The sequence below is a fragment of the Solanum lycopersicum genome, chromosome 10 (genome assembly GCF_036512215.1).
Source record: "Solanum lycopersicum chromosome 10, SLM_r2.1".
Classification (NCBI taxonomy): Eukaryota; Viridiplantae; Streptophyta; class Magnoliopsida; order Solanales; family Solanaceae; genus Solanum; species Solanum lycopersicum.
In genome coordinates this window covers 58,634,530-58,652,707 of record NC_090809.1, presented here as the reverse complement: position 1 = coordinate 58,652,707, position 18,178 = coordinate 58,634,530, and the positions used below count along the sequence as shown (strand labels likewise).

The window sequence follows — 18,178 nt, the reverse complement described above, 5'->3', positions numbered from 1 at the left end:
ATGAGCTTACAAGAGAATCATTGAACGCATCGCAACACCTAAACTAGAAGACTTTTAATGACACAATCTAAATGCTAGGCTGCATATATGCCTTAATCTAGTGAAAGTAAAAATTTCAGTACCTTAATTATACCAAATTGGCATTTAATATCTGGAAATCAGGATATTTATGTTATTTAACTTATCACATGGTGCTCCTTTTTTTCCATGGAGAGTTGCGGAACCTCCTAATATAAGTTTTTTTGAACAATAATATGGAGTGATTGATATTTTATTGCACATTCTTGAAGAGAAGTGGATTTGTATCAGTAACTAGTTCTTTTTTTCCTATAGCGCATAATTTAAATTCCTAAGGTCACAGAAATGCCTGATCGCTCAAATGTCCACTCACTTAACAAGAGGAGTCAAAACATAATTTGCAATCATTCAAACATAAAATTAAAATGCAAGGACACCACATAATAATTTTTTCAAGTTTAAACATAATGTTATGGTTGACCGCGAGTTGCAGATCTCAACACTCTTGAAGACCTGAGTTGATCTCCCAATGGCCCATGAGCAGACGTCTCATGTCTAGCTCGTGACGCCCCTGCTGCAGATGTCTCACCTCTTTCTCGTTGCCCAGTTAATCCTGATGCCCCACCTATGGCACGTAACGCCCCCACTGCAGGCGTCTCACCTCCGTCCTGTGGCCCAGTTCTCGTCACTCTGGTTCGTCGTTGTCTCACTAAAGGTGGTTGAGGTGGCGATGAATCTATGTAAAAATAATGATTAGGCGAGACATGACAGGTCAGAATAATAATAAATTGATGTAAAAGAGAGAAAGAACAATAACAAAACGAGCTAATGCAATAATCAGAGCTCGAAATATCATGTCGAACGAGATCGAAGAACAAGAAACTATTTTAAAATAGTGCTAATACTACTTCTAAGAAGGAAGGCCTTGTATGACCACCAAGCCTATCTAACATGGAGCGAGAGAAACGCACGACTACCAACTAACCTTCTACACCCTAATTTACGACTACCAAACTCTAGCTATAGTCACCTCGAACCTTGGTAAGATATGACCTGTCATGTCTCGTTTTATTATTGTTCTTTCTCTCTTTACATTAATTTATTATCTCACTTGTGGGTTTATATTGAATATATGTTGTTGTCAATATATAGCATTAAATAATATTTAATGTTATTCAAACTTCTAGTGTTTTTTTTTCAATTTTATAATCTCTGCACTTCAATTTTATAAATTATAATGCTTCCTTCTTAGTTTCAGCAAAAATACAACTCTTGAAAGTATATTTATTATCTCGCTCGTGGGTTTATATTGAATATATGTTGTTGTCAATATATAGCATTAAATAATATTTAATGTTATTCAAACTTCTAGTTTTTTTTTTTCAATTTTATAATCTCTGCACTTCAATTTTATAAATTATAATGCTTCCTTCTTAGTTTCAGCAAAAATACAACTCTTGAAAGTATATATTTTTTTTTAAAGAATGAAAAAGCCAATGGAGGTGCGGGGTATCGATCCACATACCTCTCGCATGCTAAGCGAGCGCTCTACCATCTGAGCTACATCCCCAAGTACATTGGTTTGTTGCTAATCGGTATAAAGACTTCTCTAAGAAATAATATTTTAATGAATTTTAAAAAGATGTAGCAAACGATAAAAAAAAAGGGGGGATAATTATGCAAAATAGCAAACTAATAATCTAAAATAAATAGAGTAGCTACTGTTTGATTTAATTGTGCCTCATAGCAAACATTTGTCAGTCGTTTCTCTCCCTAAAACTCTCGATCGCCACTCTCTCGTTCTCGCTCGCCACTCTCACTCTGCTCGTTTCTCTCGCTTTATCGTTCATAAGTGTATAAATTGCATTTCTATTTTGTATAAATTAAGAGAAAATTGTATATACACATGTAAAAACATATATTTTCTTCCTATACACTTAATTATACAATGTACAAACATTTTACTTAGATTCAATTGTATACAAATGCAAATTTTACACAGATATTGCAGCGAAATAGTCTAACGAATTATACAATTGCAGCGAAATACAATTTTCTCTTGCTTTATACAACAAAAGTGTATAAATTGTATTTCTATTTTGTATAAAGCGAGAGAAAATTGTATATACACATGAAAAAACATATATCTTCTTCCTACCCTTATAATTATACAATATACAAACATTTTACTTCGATTCAATTGTATACAAATGTAAATTTTATACAGATATCGTAGCGAAATAAGCCAGCGAAATAGGCAAGCGAATTATACAATTGCAGCGAAATAGGCCAGTGAATTATACAATTGCAACGGAATAGGCCAGTGAATCATACAATTGTATATGTATAGTGAATTATACATTTATATATTGTCTATTGAGCGCAATTATGCAAATTTTGTTATAGCATACGAATATTTTTTTTTGTTTGCTATATATGAAAGTTGTCCTAAAAACCCTTTGATTAGTTAAGTTAAATGGTACATAATTATAAATATAATAAAAAAAATCCCCCGCCCCTCGGTGTCTTACACATCTTCTTCCGCCTAGTTGAAGTAACTTTTTTCTCCAATAGTGAAGTCTCTCTGGCTTGTGTATGATTTGACGCTCTAAAGTGTGTATCTTGCCCCTAGTTACTTAGTTGTATTTGATTTCTGTCGGTCGAATTATAATTCACCACACGTCAAAAATGATTTTGCAAAACCATTGTTAAAAAATAATGACATGAATGAGCTTTTTTTCTTGAACGATAACGTCATAGATGAGCTAAACTTTTAACGAATGACATAAATAAGTCTTTTTTAAAAGTTCGATGGTGTTTCAATACGCCCACTCATCTTTTTTTGTTGTCCACATGATATTTTTAATAAATAAAAATAAATATTAAGTACGAAATAATTTTTTTTAATCATTCTTTTGTTCTTCACTTGATTTTTAGTTTTGTTATTTATTTTTGCAGTCAAACAAATTAATTATTAATGACAATTTTTATGACATCACTATTACCACATACATGTTATACATCATATAATACTCTCCTTTTCATTTAATTTTTTTTTGGAAGTGCTAAATATTGTGTATACATTTTTGTTTTTGGAATCAAATGATCATGTATATGTAACATTATTATTGTGAATAAATTTGCGCAAAAATTAAATCGATCTTAATTAACATTAAATTTTACTTCATTTGATATTTATCAATTTATTCTTATGAAATTGAATTATAAATAGTAAATTATTTGTCAGCCAACAAATAAAACTTGATGATGAAAAGAGTAACTTGTTCAAACCTCTAACACATGTTAGTGTCTATGTTTTTGCTGCTACAACAGCATGCAAAAAAAATTGCTAACTATTGAATTATGAAATTTTGATGTAATGAAAAGATTTTATAAACAATGTGTCCAAATATTAATTGAATCTCTGGTAACAAATAAAATTAAACTTAGTCAAAAAATAATTTTAAACTTACAAAAAGTAAATCATTTTTAAAAAAAGGATAAAATAATTTATTTGCATACAAGAGTATTTGGTCAACAAAGAAATCCTTCAACCAATAAAGATGTTTTCGTTTTGAAATAAAATCAGTAACCCTGAAATAAAATCAGTAACCCAGAGACATTTGCATGAAATAAGAAAGTCAACTATTAATTACACTATTCTATAACCACAAAGTTGTATAGCTACAACCATATATTTATTGGACAAAAGAAAAGCTGAAATAGATTTATCCGTAAATAGATTTGCATGTACAGCCACTTTAGTCGTGCTCGTCCTTTCTCGAAAGTATCTTTTTTCTGGGAACATGATCAACCAGAAATTATTATGTTCGCGATTCTTCATCCACCGATGGATAAAATGCTCCAGTTTTCCATTCTCATATGAGGCCGGAAAGTGGATTGGGAACAGGTCGGCACGAAGTGATTCATCATGCTCAAACATGAGCCGATCGCTCGTTAGGGACGGTTTATAGATCATAAAATTCCCACAAATGGAATGAAAAGTGGGTCCATGTAAATGATCAAGACCTCGCAAACAACAACGCTCCTTCCCCATATGGAGTTCGGAACCCAAAGGCAATCGTTGGCATTTTGAATATTGAGATTTAAATAAGTCTATTTTTTATTGTAAATTTCTCAAATATTTTTTAAATATTTTAAATTATCTATTGTTATGACTTAAACTTATTTTTACTTCGTTTATAAATATATAAATTTCATTTTAAAAAATTTGAAGATTTAATGAGCAAATTCTCGATTAAACTTAAACTGTATTTTAAAAAATGAAACACATCACATAAATTGAGACACAAGAAATACTTAGATAAATGAAGTACTCTAGCAAGTATGTAATTTGTTAGGTAAGTGTATATGCTTCCTAATTTATTTATATTTTTCATAGATATGTTTTTTAATTTATTTATTTTAAATTGAGAACTTTTCGATAACAATATTATGTTGTTATCTACTCGCTAGAACTTGTTTTTAATAAATAAAAAATAGAAATACATTTAGCTTCCGTACGGAAGCAATTTTCACCATTAGGAATCATTACTTTTAAAATCAGATGCTCTGTAGGTTTGAACTTTGCTTCTTTTGTTTATTTATTTTTACTGGAAATTAGGCAACAAATATGTACCAGTAAAGTTAGAAATTTTGCTCTGTCATTTCTCTTTTGTACATATAACAATAGAAACCCTAATAGATAATATCCATTAGTTTACTTTTATATGAAAAAAAAAAGTATGCTTCACTTTAATGAGTGATATTTTTCAAGGTTTATCCGTAGTATAAAAAATAAATATTTATCTTAACAATATTTAAGATTTTAATTTTTATTAGCCTGTGATTATTACACGTGAAATTGAAATTCTAAATTATGGAAGTAGAGAATCAATGTTACTGGTAATGTTATATGTGTTATTGATGTAATTATCTAGATAATCTATATTATGTATATACGAGGGTGTATTTTAGTACATTTTCTCATAGTAATTAGTAATCCAATAAACACTCAAACAACATTCTAAAAATAAAAATATTATGAATCCAAGTTCAAATCTCTTGACTTGAAACTTGACTCCCGACCTCGACCCAACTCTCAAGATCCGACCCCAAACCTCAACCCCAATCCGAGCACATTTGAAAAATAAAAATATTATGAATTCAAATTCAAATCTCGACTTTGGACTTGACTTCCAACTTCGATCCCATTCTCAAGATCGACTCTCGACCTCAACTCCAATCCAAGGCCATTTTTGAAAAATATTTTTTTTAAGTCAACTATATATTTGGGTACAAGTCAAATCGTCAAATCAAATTGAATTGATGAACTAATTCGACTAAAAAAATTTACTTTTGATTTGATTTGGTGTTGGAAAAGAGTGATCTATTCTCTAAAGTGCCTTTCGAAAATGGCGGCAAATCAAGATTTAGTAGCAATAATCACTGAACTTTACAATAATGTTGGGGGACCTGGAGGATACAACCACTATTGTATGGCTATGGGAATGCTAGAGACAATCAAAGCCAAATGTAATGACTTTGATTTATTTTTTTCAGATTGTATTTTTTTAACCTACTGATTTTTTTAATTATTTGTTGGCAGTGTCATTGGAAATGTTCCTGCGAATGTTGTTGTGGAACAACAACCAGCTCCAAATGTTGTGATGGAGCAACAACAACAACAACCAGTTCCAGTTGCTGTAGCTCAAAATGTTGTTCCACCGGTATAAATTCCCGTTCTAAACCTTGACGCGCTCAGTGAAGCAGCACGTGATGATTGGAGACCATTTGATGGTCGTTTGATTTCGTTTCAAATGTTCGACTATTTTGGTTTAATATAAGAGTAACAAAGTACATGCTTAATAGTTGTAGGATACGACTCAGTAGCTTTGAAATGCAACCTCTTAGGAATGGAAGTCCTCAACATTCCTTTGTGCATTCCATTAATTGGAGAGATAGGTCACTTCCCGTGACTTTGCTTTCATCCCGACTCCCCGCGCCTCCCACCCCAGGTCTGATATTTTCTTAAGAAGAGCCGAACTATTTTTACTTGTATTGGCCGGCTGTAGCCAAACACTTTCGATCAAATGAAAGTATAAGTGTGACATACCAGTGGGCGAGGTCTAGAAACAATGGAAGATTCTTACTCGTGCTCACCATCGAGCAAGGTATAAAATTATTAACTTATTCTTTTTTAATCCTGATTCTTTACGGTTTTAAAGAAACAAAGTTCCAATTTTTTCTCACCGAGAAAAATGACTCAGTTCTCTTTTTCAATAATGAGATACAACTGTGTTTTATTTAACATTCATAATAAAGTAAGATATATTTAATTGATGGGATTTTGTTGCTTTGTTTTATGTTCATTAAAGAGAAGAAAAGTTTATCTTTTATACACTTGGGAGTAGTTTTGTCTACTATATATGATGAGATTCTTGCTGTTTTTCAATAATAGAGAAAAAATAATTATCTTTTAAGCACTTAATTAGTATAATGTCTTGTCAACTGTTGTGATGTGGTTTTAGGTGTTATGACGAATATACCAAAAGAGATTACACTAAACACGTGGAATTAGTTTTGCTTACGGTGGTATTCATTTCTTTTTTAGATTATCCTTGATATGTATTCCCATGAGTCGAGGTATCTATCGACAATAACTTTTCTATTTCTCAAATTAGGGTTAAGGTTGCGTAAAACTAATCTGCTGCTGCTATTTTTACATAGATTCATCGCCACCTCAACCACCTTTAGTGAGACGACGACGAACCAGAGTGACGAGAACTGGGCCACAGGACGGAGGTGAGACGCCTGCAGTGGGGGCGTTACGTGCCATAGGTGGGGCATCAGGATTAACTGGGCAACGAGAAAGAGGTGAGACATCTGCAGCGGGGGCGTCACGAGCTAGACATGAGACGTCTGCTCATGGGCCATTGGGAGATCAACTCAGGTCTTCAAGAGTGTTGAGATCTGCAACTCGCGGTCAATCGTAACATTAAGTTTTAACTTGAAAAAGTTATTATCTGGTGTCTTTGCATTTTAGTTTTATGTTTGAATGATTGAAAATTATGTTTTGACTCCTCTGTTAAGTGAGTGGACATTTGAGGGCGGACTCAATGATACTTTTTGTTGGTTTTCAAAAACATTTGTGCTTTTAATTTTTATTATTTTCTTTTCTGTTTTTGGCCTTTTTATTGTTCATAATGCAAAGTATCATCAACAACCGGCCATGCAGCTAGTCTTTCTCTAGTTAGAAAATGAGTGTAACATGAATGTCCATTTAGGTGATCAGTGGTGCTGCATTATTACACACTAACTTGGGAAAACCACCTGTAAGCTTCAAATACATCTGTTTTGTTGAGAAGCTGGTCTGGTCAAACTTAATACATGCTCAGTCTAGCCTATATATCTCCTCAAAATACTTCCGTGCTTTTAGAAAGATAATAGACATCAACTTGGATAGAAGAGATCAGGCATTTCTGTGACTTGAGAAATTTAAATTATGTGCTATAGGAAAAAAGGAACCAACTAATTACTGATACAAATCCTCTTCTCTTCAAGAATGTGCAATAAAATATCAATCACTTCATATTTTGTTCAAAAAACTTATGACAGGAGGTTCCGCAACTCTCTATGGAAAAAGGAGCACCAATGTGTTAAGTTAAATAACATAAATATCCTTATTTCCAGATGTTAAATGCCAATTTGGTATAATTAAGGTACTGAAATTTTTACTTTCACTAGATTAAGGCATATATGCAGCCTAGCATTTAGATTGTGTCATTAAAAGTCTTCTAGTTTAGGTGTTGCGATGCGTTCAATGATTCTCTTGTAAGCTCATAACATTATGGTTTGAGAGTCTTCGATGATTCTGTCATAACATTATGGTCTGAGAAGAGGTCCACTTCCTTATCTACATGTCATGTTGAAACTTAGAAATGTAAAGGTAAGGGAAGTTTAGGCATGTTAGGAATTAAGTTAACATCATCATCTAGGTGCGCTATTTTTCACTTTTCATCGATCAATGCTATTTAGTTTATATTGTGGCGCTTAAGCAGTTCTGTATTCTAAATTAAACTTTACCTGTTGATGACCAATATATGTTTGTCGCAAGCAAGTTTACCTGCTAGCAAATAAGTGGCAATAAAAACAGAATTCATTCTAAAAACATACATTATTGCTATTACAGAGTTATAATAAGAACGTATTCTACTTAGAATCGCTCTATTCCAAGAGTTAAGGCAAGCATAAATGGAGAAACAGGTTCCAGCAATTTGAAATGTAGGTATTATGTGAAATCCTGAAAGTTCTTCAGTTAACCTTGCCTGTTGAATGATCACCCACAGATCCCAGTCCTCTGGTGTAAATTATTGAATGCTGTGACGTAGAAACTAACACCAAACTGTTGTATATGTGGTTACAATCAAACAAGTTATACAAATATAGACTTGTTTAAATCTCAAAATCCAAAAACTAAACGCATAAATTAGAACGGAATGAGTAAGGTATAGAGAAAGGAAGACAGGGAAAGTGCAACTTACTCATCATGAAGTTAGCTGCAGAATAGTTGGAGCCAATATTAATTGTAGCTTGGATTGATGTTTGCATTACCAATAGTGTTCCATAGCTTGAGGTAAGTAATACTTCATTGTCGATCTGATCATATTTTATTTTGAGACTAATTGGATTGATGTTTGCATTACCCAACATGTTAATCGCGTTACGTGTACCATTACATAAACATTCATATGGATTCAAATTTTTCATAGAAATATGATGGGATGATTTTCTTTCAAAGTTAATTTATAATTCAAAGTGTGTAATAGATCTGAGTTTGATTGTTATGCTCGTCAATGGCAAAGTTGCTTTCTCTGGAAACTTTGCAATAAGCATATCATTGATTTCATATATAAAATCATTCTTTGTTGTTACAACTAAATTTTTTCATCACAGGGATTTTGAAGTGCGAGTACGTGTGCATTTCGTCCACCTGGGAGGATGAGAGTCATTGTAGCGAGAGTTATGCATTCTTTACTTGCTAGTAAAGCACGATATAAGAATGTCTTTAATTTTCGCTTCAGTGTAGTCAAACCAAAATAAATAAGTGTAGTTGAATCAGTAGGAGGGAGAATTTGATAAAAGACGTGCTAACAAAAATAAATACTTGAAAATAAATAGTTACAACCCGCACACAGCGTCTAAGTATTTTTTTTCTCTTACTGGGCGATGGTGAAGAGATATCAAACTAGGCACATAAGGGATTAAAATTGAACGGGTGCTATTGGAGGTTTGAAATTCATCCAATATCTTTCCAGTTGCAACATCGAAAAAAGACATGCTCTCATATGTATCAACCATCAAAATCTCGTTGGTAAAGCTCATGTGTTGGTCACCAAATTGGCCATATATGTCATAAATTGTCACATTAAACTCTAGTTTCCATGAATTTAAGTTTTCCAGATCATTCATATTATGAGCAATGTATCCCTTGAACAATATACATCTCGAATCGTGACACAGCTCATTTGTTATCAAACATATCTTTCCTCCTTTTTCCTCTATACTTACATGGTGTGCTTCACTTTCTATTGGTACTTCAATCACATAAGATTCTTCCTTAGCAATGTCGAAAGCAACAAGTATTGTTGTATCATAAATACCTCGACTGTAATCAGCACAAGTAGTGTTTGTAGTCCAATATAACGCTCCATTAACACATGCCGGTGACCTAGGACCTGGTTCAAGTGAATCGTCAATCCATTTTAAAGGCCTCCATGATTGGTCCTTCCCGTTAATAGTTGAAATTGAACCTTTCACCAATTCTGATGATTTAGGAGCATCAAAATCATAGTGACTTTGAAAAACGACCAATTTGTACTGATATGTAATTGGGCAAAATCCAAGCCCAGCTGTAATGTGATTTCCTCTAATTGAAGACCAATATGGATTTGGTGGAGTTGTCACATATTCCATAGTCATTGAATTACAAATGTGAAAACGAGCATGACGCGTACTCCAAAAACACACAAAACCATTCACACAGTTTGCCTTATGAAAGGACATTTGCTCAATACGTGATTCTGATGTATATTCCACAGTGAATAAGTCTTTACAATCATTCATCGTCAAGTTTTCGAATGGTTTCTCTAAGAAATTATCATGCCATTCCAAGGAAGAAACAGTGACGGATTTTCCATTACTTGTGGAAATAACAAGAGCCTTAAGTTGAGAGAATGATGAGGATTTCTTCTTCTTATTATTATTATTATTGTGTTCAAAGTGTGAGTAGGCAAAACTTCCATTGTAGATAATGGAATACCATTTCTTACATACCAACTTCAAATTTTGTACCAAATCTTGACAAGCTACTCTTCCTAATATCTCAATTACCATTTCATTGGGTATGTTACAATTCATCATAGGTTGCTCATCATCTTCTTTTCTCTTCTTTCTCTTGGAGATTTTCATTGCACCTCCTATATATCAATCCACAATTAGATTAAATAAGTTATACACACATTAAAGGGAAAATGCATAAGTAATATCCTAAACTATGTCCGAAATCTCAGAGACATACTTATACTATAATAAGGTCCTATTACCCCCTTAACTTATTTTATAAAGAACCCCTTTTCGGCTTACGTCGCACTATCTTGTGGATCCAGCGCGTGTTAACAATTTTTTCAATTATAGTGCCACGTAGGCCGAAAAAATTATTTATAAAATAAGTTCGAGGGAGTAATAGAACCTGCATTTTCTTTACATTAAAAATTAAAAAAAATGCAATCAATATAACCTAGCTCTTTAAATTTGAGATGTAGAAATGCAAACATTTAAAATTAGGTTGTAATTAAAAATCATCCGACGTACCTTGCAAACCAAAGTGAAGTCTTTGTAAGAATTTCAACAACTTTTTTTTATCTATATTAGCAAGTGAATAATATTTGTAGTGATGTAGAACATAAATATAAATAGGTTTTTTGTAACAAAATACACAAGATTTTAGGTAAAGAAAGAATCTATCAATCTCATCAACGCAAATGACTAGGACTTTCAGGACTTTTTCCCATGTTATATATATATTTAAAAATTGGAAACTCTAAGTTGGATTATCATTTTACTTAATCAAAATAAAAATTAATTAATTTATTAAATACTAATATTTTTATTACATAATCAACCCTATACTGATTTCATCAAATTGCAAAGTCTAACTATAGTAACTAATGGATTCATCTGTTTCAACAGAGCCACTAGGAGAGAAGTGTGGTGATTTAGCTTCTTGTTTTGTTCTTTTAATTGAGTTTCCTTTTTGCAATTGTGAAAGTTAATCTATGTGCTCTGAGAATGACAATATTTTTTGTATATTTAGTTTACAATTTGTTAATTTATTTGGACTTGGATATTTTGAATGAAATGTTACCAATCAAAATATATATATATATATATATATATATATATATATATATATATAAAAGTAGCAATAGAAAGTGAAGCACACCATATAAGTATAGAGGAAACATTACAAATGAACTGTGTCACGATATATTGCTTCAACGGATATATTGCTCATAATATTAATGATTTGGAAACTTAAATTCATGGAAACTAGAGTTTAATGTCACAATTTATGACATATATGGTGAATTTGGTGACAAACATATGAACTTTACCAATGAGATTTTGATGGTTGATACATGTATGTGTTTTATCGATAGATGTTACAACTGGAAGGATATTGGATGAATTTCGAACCTCCTCTAGAAACGCTTCAATTTTAATCCCTTATGTGCCTAGTTTGATCCATCGCCCCATAAGAGAGAAATAAAAATACTTAGACACTGTGTGCGGCTGTAACTATTTTATTTTATTATATCCTTGTCATGAGTGTTTACGTTATGCAAACTTTATTTAAATTATTCAAGGGACAATACAATAATACAAGTAAGAGGCAAAAGGACTCGGATAGAGCATTCGCGGCCGGGGGTTTTTTTAAAACTAAAACACCAAAGCACAAACGAAAATGAATTATTGCCGAGAGTTTAGTTTGAGTTATGGAAATCCCTTGAACTAATGGAAAGAAATTGCAGATCTGCTATCGATAAAAGTTGAATATAATTAAGTAACTAGGGAAATGATACATACTTTAGGGCGTCAAGTCATACACAAACCAAAATGACTTCACTACGTGAAGGAAAAAAATTGATTTGTTCGTGTGGAAGAAGACGTGTAAGACACTGAGAGCTTCTTGTTTGTAGTGTTTTTCAAAAATATCCTTTCCAAACAAATTGTTTGCTACATCTTTTTTTAAAAAAATTCATTAAAATATCTTTTTAATAACATTAGATTATGATGTTAGCAACAGTTTAATGTATCTGGGGATGTAGCTCAGATGGTAGAGCGCTCGCTTAGCATGCGAGAGGTACGGGGATCGATACCCCGCATCTCCAGACTCCTTTTTGGCTTTTTCATTCATTTTTTAAAAAAATTATATTTTCAAGAGTTGTATTTTTGCTGAAACTAAGAAGGAAGCATTATAATTTATAAAATTGAAGTGCAGAGATTATAAAATTGAAAAAAAAAAACTAGAAGCTGAATAATATTAAATATTGAATATTATTTAATGCTATATATTGGCAACAACATATATTCAATATAAACCCACAAGTGAGATTTGAGAATGTATATGTAGATCTTATCCTATTCGCAGAGATAGAATAGTTATTTACAATAGTTCTTCGGCTTGAAATTCGCCAAACAGTTTGGAAAAAGGGATACAAATATGGAAACAATAATAATAATAAATTGATGTAAAAGAGAGAAAGAACAATAACAAAACGAGACATGACAGGTCATATCTTACCAAGGTTCGAGGTGACCTTATATAGCTAGAGTTTGATAGTCGTAAATTAGGGTATAGAAGGTTAGTTAGTAGTCGTGCGTTCTCTCACTCCATGTTGGATAGGCTTGGTGGTCACACTAGGGCCTTCCTTCTTACATAGTAGTATTAGCACTATTTTAAAATAGTTTCTTGTTCTTGATCTTGTTCGACATGATATTTCGAGCTCTGATTCTTTCTCTCTTTTACATCAATTTATTACTATTATGACCGGTCATGTCTCGCCTAATCACTGTTTCTCGAATATCTACTTTTTTTAATCTTATCTCTCTTAGTATGACCACACATATTTAGTTTTGGTGCTCACCTGGACCCATTTAGTAGTTGAAGGGTGCCTGAGTTTAGCAGCAACAAATTAAAAAGTAGAAGAGCCTAGGTAGGGCTGTTAATGGGTATTACTATATTAATATTGTGTTGGATAAGTGGTATATCATGCTAAGAAAATTGGAAATTAATTTCTTGTCAACCAAGGAGAATGGATATGAGTAAATTACTTTGTGATGAAAAAGTAATATTAATCTTATCAATATAATAATATGAATGACAATGATATATTTCTTGTCCATCACTCCATTTGTTTAGTAATCCTAAGTCATACTAAACCTTATTTAATTGGCAAATTTCTACTAAAAGATTATCAACTTGTGTTTAATCCTGGATTAACTACTTGCATAATCAACCCTCTACTAATTTCATCAAATTGCTAAGTCTAACTATAGTGACTGATGGATTCATCTGTTTCAACAGAGCCACTAAGCAAGAAGTATGATGATTTAGCTTCTTGTTTTGTTCTTTTAATTCAGTTCCCTTTTTGCAATTGTGAAAGTTAATCTATGTGTTAATCAATATATGTTGCTCTTATGTTTTGATTTTCTTTGGTGAAAAAAGTGCTCTTAAGAGAGAAAAGAAGGCAAAGGAAAAGGAGCAACTTGAACAGGAAAAGAAGGTATATCTTCTGTTCTGTGTATTTCGTTTATGTTCTGTTATCAGTGATGATTGACTATCTCTCAGGGATTTACCCCGTCTTTGCGTTGCAAGTGAAAGTGTACGTTTTTATGTTTTCGTGTTCATGAGTTTTGTCCCGATTGGATGTGTACAGGCAGCAGCAGTAGCTAAAAGGCAAATGGAGCAACACAATTTACCTGAGAATGATGATTTGGATCCTACTGTAAGTACCTCTACCATTTTGTTGAAATTATCCCGCGATGAGCATGAGATTTCACGGTGTGATAAATGGTTAAAAATTGAATTTTTTTGGTGGCAGCAATACTTGGCGAACAGATTGAGGAACATTGAGTCGTTGAGAGAATCTGGAATCAATCCATATCCACATAAGTTCTTCATTACAATGTCTATTCCTGAATTTATTAGCAGATATGCTCATCTAAATACTGGAGAGTTTCCTGAAGACATTGATATGTCCTTAGCAGGTGCTCAGGTTATGATTTCCGTTATAAGTAATTGATTAGAGTTTGAAATTTAACAGTTTTTATTCGTGTTTGTGTAGGGAGAGTGATAAGCAAGCGAGCATCATCGTCAAAACTCTATTTCTATGAACTGCTTGGTGGTGGGGCGAGAGTACAAGTACTGGCTAGTGCAAGGTACATCGAGTTGTTTGAGCTTAACGAGTGATGAAATGATGACATTCGATAAAATACTTACTTATTTCTTCGATTTAAGTTATGTTATCACTAATGAAAATGGCGTAGGGAACACATTTGATCCAACTACATCTCATTTATATATGTTGAGTAGGGATTCTGATGTGGATGCTGTTCAGTTTTCTAATTATCAGTCTGGAGTGAAGCGAGGTGACATCATTGGTGTCCGCGGATATCCTGGTTAGTCCTTTAAAATCCAATTAAAGAAAGAAAACTAAGATTTTTTGAGGCACTAAACTGCCATTCTGCTGCAGGAAAGAGTAAGAGAGGAGAGCTAAGTATCTTTGCAAAATCTTTTATAGTTCTAGCCCCTTGCCTACACATGTTACCGAGGCGGCTGACCTCCTCTATCGTAGATGAAACTCGGACACAGGTGAAACACCCACAACTATAAGGATACCTATCTTATGTTTGTCCAGTAAATATTACATCAATGATTCATAATACATGACTCAAAGGAGTTGTTTGTTTACAGAATTTCCAAGGAACAACAGCTTATGATACTTGGACTCCAGGAGATCTGAGAAACCCCGAGTCTTATGTGTTAAGGGATCAGGTATGATCATATCAAGAATCTGGCTTTTCAAATGTGAAATCGAAGACCCTTCCCACCCCAGTTACAGACCAAGAAAGGATAAAAAAGGGTAGCCCGGTGCACAAAGCATCCTACGTTAGCACAGTCCAGGGAAGGGACACATCCCAAGGGCTGTGATGTACACAACCTACCCTATCACAAGCATTAGTGTTTGCATCCACAGCTCGAGCTTGTGACCTATAGGTCATACGAAGACAAAGAAGGGATACAATTAAGAGCGGAAAAAAGGAGAATTTCTCAATAGTATTGGAGTACCATACTTGGTTTATCTGGTGTCCAGCATCTAATTACAGTATTCTAATTGTGATACATTGTGCATTTCAGGAAACTCGGTATCGTCAAAGGTACTTGGATCTAATGATGAATCCAGAAGTTCGAGCTTTGTTTAGGACTCGCGCCAGAATCATTTCTTACATCAGGAGTTTCCTCGATAATCTTGAGTTTCTGGAGGTTTAATTCTACAAATAGCCCTCCAATGCTGACTTATTCTTCTGATTAATCTGTTCTTTTCTCACTCAGCTTTCTACTTGTATTAGGTGGAGACTCCTTCTATGAATTTGACAGCTGGAGGAGCTTCAGCCAGACCATTTATCACTCACCATAACGAGTTGGACACAGAACTCTTCATGCGTGTTTCCCCCGAGCTTTATCTTAAGAAGTTAGTTGTTGGTGGATTCGACCGTGTTTATGAGCTGGGGAAGCAATTCAGGAATGAAGGAATGGATTTAACTCACTCTCCTGAGTTCACAATGTGTGAACTTTATATGGCTTACGCTGATTACAACGATTTGATGGATTTGACAGAGCAGCTACTATCAGGCAAGCATCTCAGATAGTTATCTAGACTGCTTTTTGTCTTCAATCTCAATTTGATTTTTTGCATGTTGCTTTTAGGTATGGTGAAGGAACTAACCGGAAGCTATAAAATAAGGTACCATGCTAATGGCTTGGATAATGAACCGATAGAAATTGATTTCACTCCTCCATTCAGGTATGTTTAATATGTGACTAATGATGTAAAACCTCACCTTCCAGACTAGTATTTACTTAAATGTTTGGAGTTTCTGTTGTTTTTTAATTGCAGAAAGATTGATATGTTGTCGGAGTTGGAGAAAGTGGCTAACATCAGTATACCTAGAGATCTATCGAGTGAAAGTGCTAACAAGTACTTGGTAGATGTATGTGAAAAGTTCGATGTCAAATGCCCTCCACCTCATACCACAACACGATTACTCGATAAGGTCACTTCCTACATTGCCAAAGCATACTGTTGTCTTTACTATATCTTATTGATGTACTAATACCACCTGTGTGATTGTTTCCCAGCTAGTTGGTCATTTTATTGAAGTAAACTGCATAAATCCCACTTTTATTATCAACCATCCTGAGATCATGAGCCCACTGGCTAAATCACACAGATCAGAACCTGGTTTGACTGAGCGCTTCAACTTATTCGTTAACAGAAGAGAGGTACTATTTTATTTTTTCGACGTTTACCTTACCCTGTAATCATCTCATCCTGTTTCATTTTTCTCCAGCTATGTGATGCCTATACTGAACTAAATGATCCTACAGCACAGAGAGAACGCTTTGCTGAACAATTAAAGGTATCTTTGTTACATTACCAATTAAGAGACTCGTTCACTTTTCCTGCTTAACTAACATTGTTTTTGTTTCGTTACATCAGGACAGACAATTAGGAGACGACGAGGCAATGGATTTGGATGAATCCTTTATAACTGCATTGGAGTATGGATTACCCCCTACTGGTGGACTAGGCATGGGGATTGATAGACTTACAATGTTGCTTACAGATTCACAAAATGTCAAGGTTTAGTTAACTCTAATTCTTAAAAGTTTTAAAATGTAAACAACAGATGTCTATTCTTACTCTACATTTTTTCTCTGTATTATCTTCTCAGGAAGTTATCCTCTTTCCAGCCATGAGATTACAATGAAAGAATATAACAAGTGGTTCGAGCAATCGCGTGTTTTCTCCTTCATGATCAAGTTTGATTGAGCAATTTTAAATAAGAACTTTCATAATTAGTTCCCAGAATTTGTTTAGAATTTTCATTTACTTGTATCTCAATGTAAAATATGAACTCAATGTTACTATATTAAAGATTTTACTTCTTTTTGTTTCTGAGAGGAAGTGTTCCATTGTGGTGGACAATGTATCCATCTCTTAAAAAAGTATAGTTAAATATCAATATAAGATAACATGATCATATATTTTAAAAAAATAATTTCACTTTTTCTCGTTATTTTTGTATATCAAGATATAAAAGAGCATTATTTTTATGTTTTTACCATCAATATTAATTACTTATTCCAAATCATTTCCAAACCTAGACTATTCATCAATAAATTTCCAGTACAGATTACCTATTTTTCTTTTTTTAAAAGTCAAATCTATGAATTGATTGACTGGATTTTAATTTTTCACCAAATAAAGAAGATTCATTTTGTTACACGTTTGACTCGAAAAGGATAATTCAAAAAATTTATGGACTTGGAAAGATAAATAAATCTAAAGTATTCTATTTTAAGAATACCTACTTTTTCAAAAAAATTTACCCCAAAAAGAGATTCCCAATTAGTAAAGCAATTAATATTATAATAATGGATATTTAAAGGAAAAAACTATCGTGTTTATACTTAACTCATGTAATTTTTATTATTATATAATTTAATAAATTAAAATACATGTTAATAAATTAAAATTAAATAAATTAATAATAAATTTAAATAAATTGATGAAATATTCAATGCGAACAAATTTTATCCATATTCAAGAGATTCTCTATTTAGGTTAATTATTATTGCCTTATTTAGCTTTCCAAGGTGCTTCTACGTTGCAATATTATCTTCCATACAGGCATCACACACCAATTTTTAATTTCTTTTAATAAAAAAAAGCTACCCTACAATTCCTACTTAGCATTTATAATTTGTACTTATTTTATGAATTTTTTTAGATGATATATGTACGTCTCTTTC

General features: G+C 32.9%; 2 protein-coding genes, 1 long non-coding RNA gene and 1 other non-coding gene across 4 annotated transcripts; 3 read left to right on the top strand and 1 right to left on the bottom strand.

Moving 5' to 3' along the window:
* Positions 1 to 5,128: 5,128 nt before the first annotated feature.
* Positions 5,129 to 7,137, top strand: LOC138339117 (uncharacterized). Its single transcript, XR_011212170.1, has 3 exons — positions 5,129 to 5,553; positions 5,627 to 6,191; positions 6,748 to 7,137. It is a non-coding gene; the product is annotated as an uncharacterized lncRNA (long non-coding RNA).
* Positions 7,138 to 9,151: 2,014 nt separating this feature from the next.
* Positions 9,152 to 10,958, bottom strand: LOC138339116 (putative F-box protein At1g32420). The gene is made up of 2 exons (XM_069290442.1): positions 10,891 to 10,958; positions 9,152 to 10,496 (listed from the first exon to the last, which is right to left on the bottom strand). Exon 2 carries the CDS (start codon positions 10,486 to 10,488, stop codon positions 9,199 to 9,201), a length of 1,290 nt encoding a protein of 429 aa, XP_069146543.1. The 5' UTR covers positions 10,489 to 10,496; positions 10,891 to 10,958; the 3' UTR covers positions 9,152 to 9,198.
* A 1,439-nt stretch (positions 10,959 to 12,397) lies between these two features.
* Positions 12,398 to 12,470, top strand: TRNAA-AGC (transfer RNA alanine (anticodon AGC)). Its single transcript has one exon. It is a non-coding gene; the product is annotated as a tRNA-Ala (tRNA).
* A 1,085-nt stretch (positions 12,471 to 13,555) lies between these two features.
* Positions 13,556 to 17,324, top strand: LysRS (lysine--tRNA ligase). The gene is given in 16 exon segments (NM_001247356.1): positions 13,556 to 13,682; positions 13,808 to 13,865; positions 14,019 to 14,087; positions 14,184 to 14,349; positions 14,427 to 14,520; positions 14,675 to 14,760; positions 14,835 to 14,953; positions 15,056 to 15,136; positions 15,500 to 15,625; positions 15,712 to 15,994; positions 16,070 to 16,166; positions 16,260 to 16,416; positions 16,502 to 16,645; positions 16,714 to 16,782; positions 16,863 to 17,006; positions 17,098 to 17,324. Coding segments are annotated over 16 exon segments (1,767 nt in total). The 5' UTR covers positions 13,556 to 13,644; the 3' UTR covers positions 17,134 to 17,324.
* Positions 17,325 to 18,178: the final 854 nt, after the last annotated feature.